The sequence below is a fragment of the Entamoeba invadens genome, assembly GCF_000330505.1.
Source record: "Entamoeba invadens IP1 unplaced genomic scaffold scaff_1105074725195, whole genome shotgun sequence".
NCBI classification, from domain to species: Eukaryota; Evosea; order Mastigamoebida; family Endamoebidae; genus Entamoeba; species Entamoeba invadens.
The window spans coordinates 228929-241996 of record NW_004440169.1 but is presented as its reverse complement, the minus strand read 5'-3'; the positions used below and the strand labels follow the sequence as shown (position 1 = coordinate 241996).

The window sequence follows — 13068 nt, the reverse complement described above, 5'->3', positions numbered from 1 at the left end:
TTTAAATAACACGCTTATAAATGCCTTTATTCCATAATCACAATTACAAAATGACAAACTATATAATAATTATAAATTATAAATTATAATTATATAACAAATGACAAACTGTAATAATAAAAAAATAAAATAATAATATTATAATCAACAATATTTTAGCATAATAGTTTGTTTATTATTATTAAATAATAATTAAATAATTATTATTATTATTAATTATTATTAATAGAATAAAATATAAACCATACTCAATCTATAAATTAATTGTTTTTGATAGTAACTCCCATATGCTCACATTACCCAAATAATCGGGAAAACAGAACAATATAAGAACCTAATATACAGATTTCTTACTCATATAACACCACCAGAAATCGGTTGATCTTTCCGTTCCTCTCACTCATATCTTCGGGAAGATTTCCTTCAAATCCCGAAAATTTAGAGAATGTGTCAGTATCATCGAAACATATTTCACCATCCTGAAATATTGTAAAAGCACCATGAGCCATGAAAAGCATCTCTGAATTTTTGAAGAGAGAAATGTTCTTTGAGGAGTTAGTTTTTCGTTTGAAGACGGTGTTTGTGACGTGTACATTCTCCTTCAAAATGACAACAAAAGATTTTTTTGACGGAAAGACAGCATTTAAGGGGAAATCCTTTATGAAGTCGTTGTGGTAGCAACCCACACACAGCCCATCACAGATGGCCACAAAAAGAACGCCAGATTTCCCGATAACCTTCGAACACAATGCTCTACCGGAGAATTCATCAATCGCAGAGTCGTACAGTACAGACTCACTTTTAATACCAATTGTTCTTCGAATAAATCCAAGGCGCTCAACAATTCGTGGAATTTCGTTGTTTTTGTTATTTTTGGACAAACGTGGTGTGCACGACGATGTGAGGCAACTTGGGGACAAAACCTCCTTTTTGTATTGGAGGGGCTCGGAGGGACTTTTCTCGTATTGTCGATCCATTCGCATTTTAGATGTAGTGGATGACTCGCTGTCGCTACTAGCGTCGTCTTCGTAAATGGAATAATTGAAAAGATCGGAATACTTCAGTAGACTGAAACGAGAAGGGTTAGACGAGTAGTTCGACTTGCGAGTGGAGTGATGAACACGTGACATTGAAGTCTACATTTTTTTTCCGTCTGGAAAAGGGTTATATGTGGATTCTATTTTTGGCGAACATGATATTTACGATACAATTGTAATTGATTTATTATCATGTATAGTTCATTTTGAATTGTTTTTAACTCAAATCAAAAGAGTGAACGTTTTGGGATAGAACTTTACTTTCCAAAAAAGTTTCTGTTTTTGTGGTATCGTTCATGTTGACTTAATTTTAAATATTTATTTATATTAGGATTTGAGTAAGAATATGAGTATTTTTTTGTTAAGAATTGGGGAGAAAGAAAAATAACAATTAAAAACAAAGTTATTTAGAAAAAGGAAATGACATCAGATAATTAATAAAATAAATAAAGTTTTGAAAAATTTCAAATTTGGGATTAGAAGTCACACAAAAATCACAACCAACTCTTACCGAAGCCAAAAAATGCGTTGTTGGATATTTTTAGTAATTTTTACTCAGTGTTTGTCAAGTCATTTATATTTATTGTAAGAGTTTATAATGGTTGAAATAATTATAAGAAATTATAATTAAATAATAATAATATTATAATTATAATAAATAACAACTTCGAGTAATTTGAAACATTTCTTAAATCAATCAGAAATTAGAATTTGTTATTCACTTTGATTGACTTTTATTAAAGTTAATAACTACAAGTTTTGTAAATCAAACACAAAGGCAAAGCTATTTTCAAACAATTTATTAAAACCAGCAAATATTACGAATCACTTTTCGTTTTTGGCTTTAAAAATGAAGAAATTTTTTAATAAGCCAATTGATTGTACCAAATCAAGTTGGCAAAGAAAAATTTATAAATAAAAGATATTTTGATTTGAATATTTTTGTAACTCTCTTTGTCATTTTTATCGTTTTTTAACTTTACAAAAAACAGTTCGAAAACCATTTTCATTTTTTTCTTTATTGTATTAAGAATTAATAATAATAGTATTATATTGATAATTTAAACATTAAATATAAAAACAATTTTTTTTTGTCATACCAAAAAATAATAAAGTCAAACATTTTTTCACTCTTTTTATCGTGATTGTAATTTATTTTTATATGATTGTTTTTATTTTAATATTGTATAGTTTTAGTTAATTAAAACAACATCTGAAAAGTAATTATTTCCCGTTTTTTGAGCGTAAAAAATGCATTTCGAACCCAAAACAAACCACAAAACAATATTACACATTCAGTCAACTATTTTACCACAATAATATTAGTTTCAATCGCAAGAAAAAAAAAGTGTTGTTATGAATGTGTGAATAAAAATAAATATTAAAATAATTAAAAAAACAAGTTAATTGCTTTTAACTATTTTTAACTAACAATAACAATTTATTTCCCCAAATTTATTCATTAAAACAGGTGAATTATTTTAATGTTTTTAAAATTGTTTTAAGATTATAATTATATTTAAAAATTACCTCTTAGTATACTCAAAAACATGAATCAATTATTTTGCAATTTCATAATGGAATAATAATAAAAATTAAATGTAAATTACTTCAAAAGCCCATCTCTTCTAAGTAAAGCATCTGGATTTGGGTCTCTTCCTCTGAATTTGCGATAAAGCACATCAGCATCTTCTGTATTTCCAGGCTCCAAAATGTATTTTCTGAACTTCATGGCCGTTTCTTTATCGAAAATTCCCTTTTCTTTAAAAAGTTCAAACGCGTCTGCCTCAATAACTTCAGCATACTTATAAGAATAATACGAGCACGCATAACAGCACGCCTCAGTGAAAAGATGTTCAAAGCGTCGAATAATCGAGTAGTTGGGTACATCAAACTCTATTCCGAAATCCTTTGTCTTCTCTTTAATAAAGTCGTCAAGTTCCATGCCGCTCTTCAAAAAGTTTCTGTGTATCTCCAAATCCATTTTTCCAAAAGACAATTGTCGCATATAGTAATATCCAGCCATGAAGTTCTTAGCACTCCACATCACATTGTATAACTCATCCGGTACGCGCCTCATCTGTTCCTTCTTTCCACCCTCCTCAATCACATCACTCACTTTTCCTTTGACCTCACTCTTCTCATTTTCTTGAGATATTCCCTGCCACGTCATCACATTGATTACTTCTTTTTCGAACGTCCAGTTCTCGAAAAATTGCGAAGGCAGTTCGATAAAATCAAATGCGACGTTCTCGTTTGTGAGATTGAAATATGGTTGGAATGCGAAAATGCCGTGTAACATATGTCCACTTTCGTGAAAAATAGTTTCGACCTCATCGTGGTTCAATCTCGCCTCTTTTCCATCGACTCCTGGCGTGATATTGGTCACCACAAAAACTAAAGGAAGTCGTTTTGTTCCATTCTTCTTGACATAATCTCTCCACACTATTTCTTGACACGCGCCTCCACGTTTCCCTTTTCGTGGGAAAAAGTCATAAAAGACTCCGCCAATCAACTTTTCGTTTTCGTCAAAAACATCATAAAATCTGACGTCATCATGCCACGCCTTCACTTTTTCGTTATATACCAACGACACCCCATACAGTTTTTTTATCGTCAAAAAAAGCCCGTCCAAGACCGAACTTAATGTAAAATATTTCCGATATAATTGGTCATCATAATTATATTGACTTTTCTTTATTTTTTGGATTAAATAACTCACATCCCATGGTTTGAGGTTTTCGTTGGAATCAGAACTTGAAACTGATTTTATATTTTTAAGTTCCTCAATCTCCGTCTTGAAAAAAGGTGCAACCTTGTTTTTGAGATCATCGACAAACGATACTGCATTGTCTCCGGTTTTTGCCATACGGCCATCAGTGGCATAATCCGAGTAATCTTTATACCCAAGAAGTTCAGAGAGTCTCTGGCGTTTCTTAAGGATCTCAATAATAACAGTGGTATTGTCTGATTTTCCAGATGAGCAGATTGTGTTGCACATGTGATAGACTTTTTGACGAGTTGTTGAGTTTTGACAATATGACAACACGGGGATCCAATCTGGGGCCTTAGGCGTTACGACAAACCCCTCACTTTTTCGTGAGATTGCCTCGTCATGGAATCTTGCAATTGAATCCTCAGGAACTCCCATTAAATCACTTTTGTTAGTGAAAGTGACATATTTCTCGTCCGTATCGCTGAGAACGTTGGAGTTGAATCTTTGCATCAACACGCTGAGATCTTTCTGAAGAGAGATCAACTCGGTCTTTTCACTTTTCGACAGCAAGGAACCTCCTTTCACAAACTTTTTATAGAAAAAGTCGGTAAGTCGTTTTTGGTTATGGTCCATCTCTTGATTTTTATGTTCGGAAACATAAGAAAGTAACTTAAAAATACACTCATCAGAAAACATCTCGGATTTGATCTCCGTAATCATCGGAAGAACTTCTTCTTGTGCTTTTGTATAGCCATCAACGTCGCCACGGAGCGTACACATCATCGTGACTAATGTGTTCGCGTCGTCAAGTTCCATTGTGGCCATTTCAAGCGCATGAACAACATTCTCAAAATTAGAGGCCTCTATACTCACTTGGCGGATGGCCTCTATGTTTCTTTTTGTTAGTGAAATGGCATATTCAATGTCCGGTTTAACATGTTCAGGGGTCATAATAGTAAAATCAAGAGGAAAATGAGATTGAAGGAATGGGTGTGTTATCATGATGTGTGATTTATGAGATTGAAGTTTACATTAGTAATTTTATATAATAAATAAAATACTATTTTTATTTTATTACAATCACAGTTTAGAATTATATAGTTAACAAATAGTAAATATAGATTATTTGACAAAATAAGTGAGAAAAACAAAAAAGATTTCAGTGGCGTAATGAAGAGAAAGTCACCAACGAAAGATTTGGTGGGAAGTCACATTTACAGCGAATACGAAGACACCTTATATCCTCCTTTCAACAAGAAACAAAACTTGGAAAAAAGCTTCCAAGAAACAAGTTCATTTCTTCAACCCGAAGAGAAAACAGGCATCGAGGATGTATCTTGTTTGGTCACAGAAACTTTTACACGTTTAGAAGAGATACGTGAACTATTTTATAATGTCGATCGGACACTGAATATCCCACCAATCGTTCTGCAATCTCAGCTGTTATATTTCCAAATCCCTCGGTTACATATCGACATGGAGGATTTGTTGAAATTTAAAGTGGTCGAATGCTATGTAGCAGGTGAGGTGGAAGAAAAGGGTTTTGTATACAAGGAGGACTATTTGAGTTACGTAGCACAATATTATAAATCAAGCGCATCAAAGCGGCTCACCGATTTAGTAAGCAAAGAAGGGGGCTTTGAAGTCGAGAAGTCATTCACACAACCAGAGATCATAGAGCTTAAAAGGTTGGGATTACTATGGCAAAAGGCTCCTCAAAAAAAGATCAGACTTCTCTTACCCCGCCATGACCTCTTTTTGGAAAACCTTTTGCTTTGGTCCAAAAAGATTTTTGGAGTCATAAATGCTTCGCCGTTCCACGCCATGCCACTTGATGTTTGTCATTTCATCATTTTTATTGTTGAGATTGTCATTTCAATTTTTATATTTTTGTTAATAAATTTGAAAGTTTATGTTAAATTTTCAATCATAACAAACAATTTTAATATTTTATTTTATATATATATATAACTATTATTTTACTATAAATATATAACAGTGATATTTATAGTAAATATATATTAAAATATAGAAATTGTTTTATAGATATGACTCTGCTTGCTTCAACACAAAATACATTCTGTACTATTTATTTGGTACAAACAAAATTGTTGAGTTTGTTCTTGTGATTGATGTTGAGTATTATATTTACCACAAAGGACTGTTGAGAATGATGTAAAGTATATTTCAGTAATAAAATAGTAGACTTAATAAAAAACATTAGTAAAAGTCATATTGTTTTAAAAAGTTTTTAATTACTTATTAATTCATTAATAATAATACTTCCCATTATATTTATCAATTTTTATTAATTTAAATATATTATACTTTATAATACAAGAAAAACATTTTGAAATATTAATATTGTTATTCACTGTTCAAGGTATTTAAACTTTCGATTATTTGAAATTAAAACTTAAAAAATGGTTTTTCACAATCATTAAAAATAGTACAATCTTATAGATTTCTTATCTTTTTTGGTGTTATTTTTTTCAAATCAAAATGTTAATAATTTCTTAATTTTTAATATGAAATATGGTTTGTAATAAAAATATCAATAGTTATAATTATTAGTTCAAACAACTTCGTAATAGAATTAAAAGTAATATAAACTCATCGAAATAATTGGAAGTCTCTGTTGTTTTTACTACAAAAGTTATAAGAGTTTCAAAAAAATAAATAAGTTATTATCTAATAATTACTATACATCAACATTACCAATTATTTTAATGTATAGTAATTATTAACTAAAATTAAGTAATTATCAAACAAAAAACAAAACAATGACAAATGTTAAAAGTACAGGTCGTTATTGTTAATAATAATATAACCATACCGAATAGTTTAAACTGAACAAAAAAAGCTTTTATATTTTTTGAGTTCTTAGTTGAAACGTTTTTACCATAATTACCATTTTGCTTGATTTCCCAAACAATAAAATAATTAATTAATAAAAAAAGAAATGAAAAGCATATTGAGCAAAAAAAACCCAAACTTTAGTTTTAAAACAACAGAGCTATAACAAATTATCTTTTGAGTTCCCTCATTGCTCGAAAAAACATATTTTGATTATAGAAATTGTGCAAAAATAGAGTTTAAAAGAGGCAATATTTTTATGTTATTGAAATGTTTTTATTCGAAACGAATTATAGAAAAAATTGAATAAAAGAAAACGAAACAAATTGTTCAAATTACACTACGAGTTATACATTTTTAGACAAATTCAAAAAAACAACAAAACAATCAGTTCATCCACTCTTTGCAACATGGAAATAAAAAAAAGAGGCACAAACTGTTAAAAACCATTGCATGCTAAGTTCATTGTCGCCAAAAGATTTCGAACTGTGTAACTTACATATAAATCAACACACGTTTGTTCCGACAAAGGTGATTTCCATATGCGAAGTCTGTGGACAACCCATTACACCCTTTTTTGATTCACTCAAATGTTCCTCTTGTGGACTTTCAGTGCACTCCCAATGTTCCCAAAATTGTTATTTGTTTTGTTATCCGCACCTCAAAGAAAAGAAAGACGAACAAACGCCACAAGCAACGCCCCCACAAATTTCGCCCCGAAGTGGCGAAGACTCTCCCACTTTAATATCGCCACGTGAGCATTCTCACTCGTCTTCTGATGGAATTCTAGACGATGGTTTTCCACTGCAAGACCAGGACATACCAATGCCACAGAACGTAACACAAAACAATTGTGTTCATTGTTTAGTAAAGAGTGTGCGTCGTCGAGCAACGCATTGTGTTGTTTGTAGGGGTGTCATAGTTGGTGCCTCCGTTTCCTGTATTAAGTGTCGCATCTGCAAGATCTACATGCACAAAACTTGTGCCACGGAGTTACAAATGGGGTGTCGTCCAATCTCTTTAGACTCACACGAGGACTTCCACTGGTTTGTCCCAGGGAATCGAAACACTGGCCTCATCGGAAAAGAAAATTGCTTTGTCTGCCAGAAAGCAGTTGGCAGTGCAACGTGTTTAGTCGATTTCAGATGTGCTTATTGTGGGATGGTGGTGCATTCTAATTGCATCCCAAATGCTCCACTCAAGTGTTATCACGGCAAGTTCGGGAAGTTTATCGTCACTCCAAATCTCACCACATTCGATGACGACAAAAAGTGTTTTGTGGCGCTGACCACCAAATTTTCGACTTTGTCGAAAATTGAGAAAGTCGAAAAAAGTCAATCGAAAATTGAAAAAGTCGAAAATTCACCCGGTGAGCGCAATTGGCTTGGCGAGAGTTTTGAGAAGACGCCGATCATCTTTTTTGTCAACAAAAAGTCTGGGAATCATCTTGGTGTGAAGATCCTTCAAATGGCGGAAGTACTGTTTTCAGTGCCACAAGTCTGTGACATTTCCGACGAGGGTTCTTTTGCACATACATTTGAGTATATAGCGTCATATAAGTCAAATTTTATAGCAGCCCTTTGTGGAGGGGATGGGACTATTACTTGGGTCTTAGATGAGTTCTTACGCCACGAATTACACCCGAAGTGTTTTATTATACCTCTTGGGACGGGGAATAGTTTGTCGAGGTGTACGGGATGGGGTACGGGGTATGATGGTGGAAGTCTTTATTCGATAGTGAAAGACGTCCAGAGTGCGTTGAATAAAGAACTTGACCGATGGAAGCTTTCGATACGATTTAATAGTGGGGAAGAGAGGAATATCTCATTTAATAATTATTATAGTATTGGACTGGACGCAGGGATCCGACTTGATTTTCATCAAAGGAGAGAGGCGAACCCAGATACTTTTAATTCGAGGAATATGAATAAAGTGCAATATGCTCTGAGTTTACCGAGAGTTTGTATGAAGAATGAAGATGGGAATATTGATCAAGTGGTTGTACTCCAAGTGGATGGGAAAGAAATCAAACTGCCATCTATTGAAGCACTGATATTTATTAATTTGCCCATTTATGGGGGAGGAATTGTGTTCTATGATGAAGTGACAAAGAATGAAGCAATGATGGGATTTAAAGACTCGGACTTTAGCGACGGGTTGATTGAAATAGTCGGAATTCCTTCAGTCGTCGACTTCCACTTGACCGTCGTAGGACTCACAAAACCGATAAAAATAGCACAAGGAAAGAAAATTGAGATCATCTTGAAAGAAAGAAGAGCCGCTCAATGCGATGGAGAACCATTTGCTATGGAACCTTGTACTATTGCATTACAACTTGTCGATAAGGCGAATATGTTGGTTAAAAAGTGTAACTAATTGTTTTGTATTTGGGTTTTAAGTATCAAAATATTCAGAGAGTTCAATTTTGAGTGTTGTATTAATCTTTTCAAAAAAATATTTGAAATAATTTGAACGATTAATTAATTAATTAATAATATTTAATCAAAAAAATATTTTTTTTTGAAAAGGAAAAACTTTTTTTATTCAATTTTTTTAATTGTTTTACAATTGTTATTCTTATGTTCTTGTCAAAGTGTTATTCAAATGTTATTTACCCAATAATAAAATATATTAATACAATCCACCTCTCACCAAATCAACTAGATTACGGAGATAATTTAAAAATCTATAATGAATGGTTCTTTATTAATAGACACAAAAATGGAATAGATATACAAAGAAACAACTGAAGACTCAATTCACCAATTAATATATATGCCAAAGAAGGGAGGAAAGAAAGGATCTGCTGCACCAAAAGAAACTGCACCAAAAACTACTGCCACTGAAAAGAAAGAAGAGAATGAGTGAATTCACTCCATCAATTAATTCAGTCTTTTCATAATTGTTTCAAACAAAACAAATGATATAATATATTACAATTTTATTATAAATTATAATATATCTTTTAAACTTCTTTTAATAAAAATAATAACAATAATTATTAAGTTATTTTATAGTAAACAAACTAAACACTTCATAGTTACTTTATCAACTAGATTATTATAACAATTTAAATTGAATAAATATAATAATAAATACTATTAAATTATAATTTAAAATATATTAACAAATTTATAACACTTTAATAATACAAAAAACCTTTGATCTCATGGTGATGAATAATTATTTTTATAGTATCAACTAATACTTTTATAGCTTGAAAAACGCAGAAAAACAGTCTCAAAACAATCACCTGAACTTGACTTTGATAAGAAAATAACAGAAATCAGTCGTTATGGCATAATCCTCTTCCTCATTAACAATAGTTTTTATAACTAAATAAATTAGTTCATGCCGGTCTTACCGCCCGACCAACTGCGTTACCTTCTTGCGTTTCTCATCGAACTTCCGTTGTGTTACATCTATCGCTTCCTTCCTCCCAATGAGAACTTGAAACACTTTGTATATGGGTTAACGGGTGTTTTCCTCTTATTTTATGTCTACGAAGAACAGATGCTCATCACACTTATCCCGGCGTGTATCACATTCTTCGTCATGCGAACAAATCAATCCATTAAACTCGCGATCGCGCTCTTCCTCTCGAACATGGCCTTTTTAACGACGCTCCAGATATACAAATATTACACGTCATATCTCCAGTGGAAATTGGATATTGCAACGCTACAAATGATCGTCGTCATCAAACTCTCGAGTTTTGCTTTTAATGTTGCGAAGGGGCATAACCCCTCCATCACCACGAAGAGTGTCTATAACACTAACAACAACATTACACCAAAGGAATTCCCAACGCTCTTACAATTCTTCGGATATTTCTACTTCTTCCCTGCTTGTTTCAGTGGGCCATGTCTCGAGTACAAGACTTATTCCAAATTCGTCTCTTTAGATCTCTTCAAGTGTTCTGATAATGACTCGAAAGAGTCTTCTATAGAGATCACCAACAATCAATACAAAGACACACAAAGTCCAAAGTTACTTCCAATCGATTGGTCTGCCGCATTCATTGTGACGTGTCAAATCATCGTGTTAGCAGGTCTGACTATTATTGCGTTGATCTTACCATTGAAACAAAAGTTTTACGAAATAGTCATTGACAAAAAACAACACGTCGGGTTTCTCGGGCGGATGGTCGTTACGCAGATCTTTATGTACTCCACCGTCTTTCGATATTTTGCGTCGTGGAAACTGGCGGAGTTGTCGGGAGTGGTGATGGGATTTGGGTTTTCTGGATATCAAAACGGTGTTGCAACTTGGGAGAATTACGAAAATGTCAAGTTGAAAACATTTTGTTTGTCTCGGTCGTGCAAAGAGGTGATTGGGGGGTGGAATTGTTATGTCCAGTCCTTCTTTAAAAATCGTTTGTGATTAATTATAATAATATAATTATAATAATATAATATTATAATAATATATTAATTATAATATAATTATAATATAATTATATTATATTAATAGAATTGACAGGTAGATGTGTACGAAGCTTTTAAAGCACTGTCCGGCTTAACTGATAGGTACAAACAAACGTTGACGAATTTAACAAGCGCTTTATGGCATGGAGTCTATCCCGGATATTATTTGGCATTTGGGATGTTAGCCCTTCATAATACGGTATCTGCCAAATTTTCATATCAAGTGGAGCCTTTTATTATAAAGAAATACGGAGAGACATCAATCCTCTATAAGATGTATTTGGTGATCACTTTTCTATATACGAGAGTCGCAATCACTTATTCGTTTGTACCGTTCATGATCTACACGTTCGAAGACTCTTGGAAATTCTTTGTTAGTACTTACTTCTTCATTGATGTCATCGCCGTGTTGGCGCTTCTTCTTATTAAACTATTTTTTACTAAAGAAATAGATGCGAGTAAAAAAGAAGAAAATTCGAATTTGGCGAGTGAAAACAGAGAGAAACTTGATTGAGTGTGTGATTGATTCCATTTTAATAAATTACTAATTTATTATAAATTTTATTATTAATATATATATTGTATATTATAATAAATTATAAATATATTTACTTTATAACTAATTTAATAAGTATTGGTATTTTACTATTAAAAAAAACTATTGTGTAATTTAAAACAAATCATTTATTATTAATAAAACTTATTATTACTATTGAATCAATATATATACTATTGATTAATAAAAAGAATACAACAATTGATTACTTTATCCATTCTAAAAATTCGTTGAGAGGACAAAATGTTTTGAGTGGTTGACATATTTTTAACTCACGCGAGTTATATGACACTCTCACACTTTGACTTCCGTTTTCATCAAACATCTCAAGCATTAAATACGATGCTAAAGATGGTAGCTCAATGAAGTTCTGTTTAAAAAAGACCATTAATGGGTAGAGAGTATCATCATGTCCAGATACAAATTCAAAATTTTTGCTCCTTAAATTGTTGCACATTCCGCCAACACATTCTTCTTCACTTTTTTTGATTTCAATCTCAGGATTTAAAAAATGAGAGATTTCGTTTCTCAACGGTTTTGTGGCCAAATCAGCAATTTCTGGATCAACAATCTGTGAAGCCACATAATCCATAAACGTCCATAAAATCTCAAAATCATTATTTGAAAAACTTTCGTTTTTGCTTTTAAGGAATTCCAAGTTGTTGCATTCTGCGATTTGTAACAGGTCGAACATGTCTATTAACAGTTCTGTTTTTGTCTTCTTTTCGTTTTTGTCTGTTTCGTCGGTACTGAAATTTTCTTTGTACACTTTTGCAAATTTCTCTGCTAAATTACTAATAAAAGGTGCCATTGTCGATTCTATAAATCTAAAACGCTCTCTTTGCTTTTCTTCAATCACATCATTTTTCGTTAAATGAAGCGAAAATTTGTTTGTGTTTTCCGACAAAATGTTTTTCAAAATGTTTTCTGTGTAATTCTGAAAATTATTTGCAAAAAGTCCCTTCAAAAACGATTCTGCTGATTTTATAGTTCTGTCGGTGCGCGTACTTTTAAAAACACTTTTACTTTCGTTTAAGTCAAAGTGATTGGAACTAAGATATTCTTTAAGTTCAGAGCCAAGTTTCATCATTTGAGCTTTTCCATAATCTGTCAATTCATTTATTTTACAGTTTTGCGTTTTGTTACAAGTTAACTTGAGATTGTTCTCTATCATCGGACTTCTCGATCCATGTCTTGTGATTATGAATATTTTTTTGAGCTGTTTTGTTTTGACAATTTTAGGATGAAGTTTGGGAGAGTTACAGTACGACTGCTTGCTCATTACATTGAAAAAAATGATAAAAAAAAGGGCAAGCAGTGCCATTTTGTGAGTTTTTAGTTTCCGTTCTATTATTATAATTTTTTTATTTGAAAAAATAATATAATAATATAATTTATAACTAATAATAATTTTTTTTTATTAAATTGATTATCAAAAATTGATTGTTTTTAAAAATCAATTTTTAATTTACAGTT

General features: G+C 31.9%; 6 protein-coding genes across 6 annotated transcripts; 3 read left to right on the top strand and 3 right to left on the bottom strand.

Annotated features, from left to right (window-relative positions):
• Positions 1–350: 350 nt before the first annotated feature.
• On the bottom strand, positions 351–1130 carry EIN_274730 (hypothetical protein; the record flags this gene model as incomplete). The annotated part of the gene is made up of 1 exon (XM_004254609.1): positions 351–1130. One exon carries the CDS (start codon positions 1128–1130, stop codon positions 351–353), a length of 780 nt encoding a protein of 259 aa, XP_004254657.1.
• Positions 1131–2643: 1513 nt separating this feature from the next.
• On the bottom strand, positions 2644–4755 carry EIN_274720 (oligopeptidase A, putative; the record flags this gene model as incomplete). The annotated part of the gene is made up of 1 exon (XM_004254608.1): positions 2644–4755. One exon carries the CDS (start codon positions 4753–4755, stop codon positions 2644–2646), a length of 2112 nt encoding a protein of 703 aa, XP_004254656.1.
• Positions 4756–4923: 168 nt separating this feature from the next.
• EIN_274710 (hypothetical protein) lies at positions 4924–5932 on the top strand (the record flags this gene model as incomplete). The annotated part of the gene is made up of 2 exons (XM_004254607.1): positions 4924–5589; positions 5786–5932. The coding sequence occupies 2 exons, from the start codon at positions 4924–4926 to the stop codon at positions 5930–5932; spliced, it is 813 nt and encodes a 270-aa protein (XP_004254655.1).
• Positions 5933–7062: 1130 nt separating this feature from the next.
• EIN_274700 (diacylglycerol kinase epsilon, putative) lies at positions 7063–8985 on the top strand (the record flags this gene model as incomplete). Its single annotated transcript, XM_004254606.1, has 1 exon — positions 7063–8985. One exon carries the CDS (start codon positions 7063–7065, stop codon positions 8983–8985), a length of 1923 nt encoding a protein of 640 aa, XP_004254654.1.
• A 975-nt stretch (positions 8986–9960) lies between these two features.
• Positions 9961–11550, top strand: EIN_274690 (O-acyltransferase domain containing protein, putative; the record flags this gene model as incomplete). Its single annotated transcript, XM_004254605.1, has 2 exons — positions 9961–10984; positions 11096–11550. 2 exons carry the CDS (start codon positions 9961–9963, stop codon positions 11548–11550), a joined length of 1479 nt encoding a protein of 492 aa, XP_004254653.1.
• Positions 11551–11797: 247 nt separating this feature from the next.
• On the bottom strand, positions 11798–12916 carry EIN_274680 (hypothetical protein; the record flags this gene model as incomplete). The annotated part of the gene is made up of 1 exon (XM_004254604.1): positions 11798–12916. The coding sequence occupies one exon, from the start codon at positions 12914–12916 to the stop codon at positions 11798–11800; it is 1119 nt and encodes a 372-aa protein (XP_004254652.1).
• Between the last annotated feature and the right edge of the window lie 152 nt (positions 12917–13068).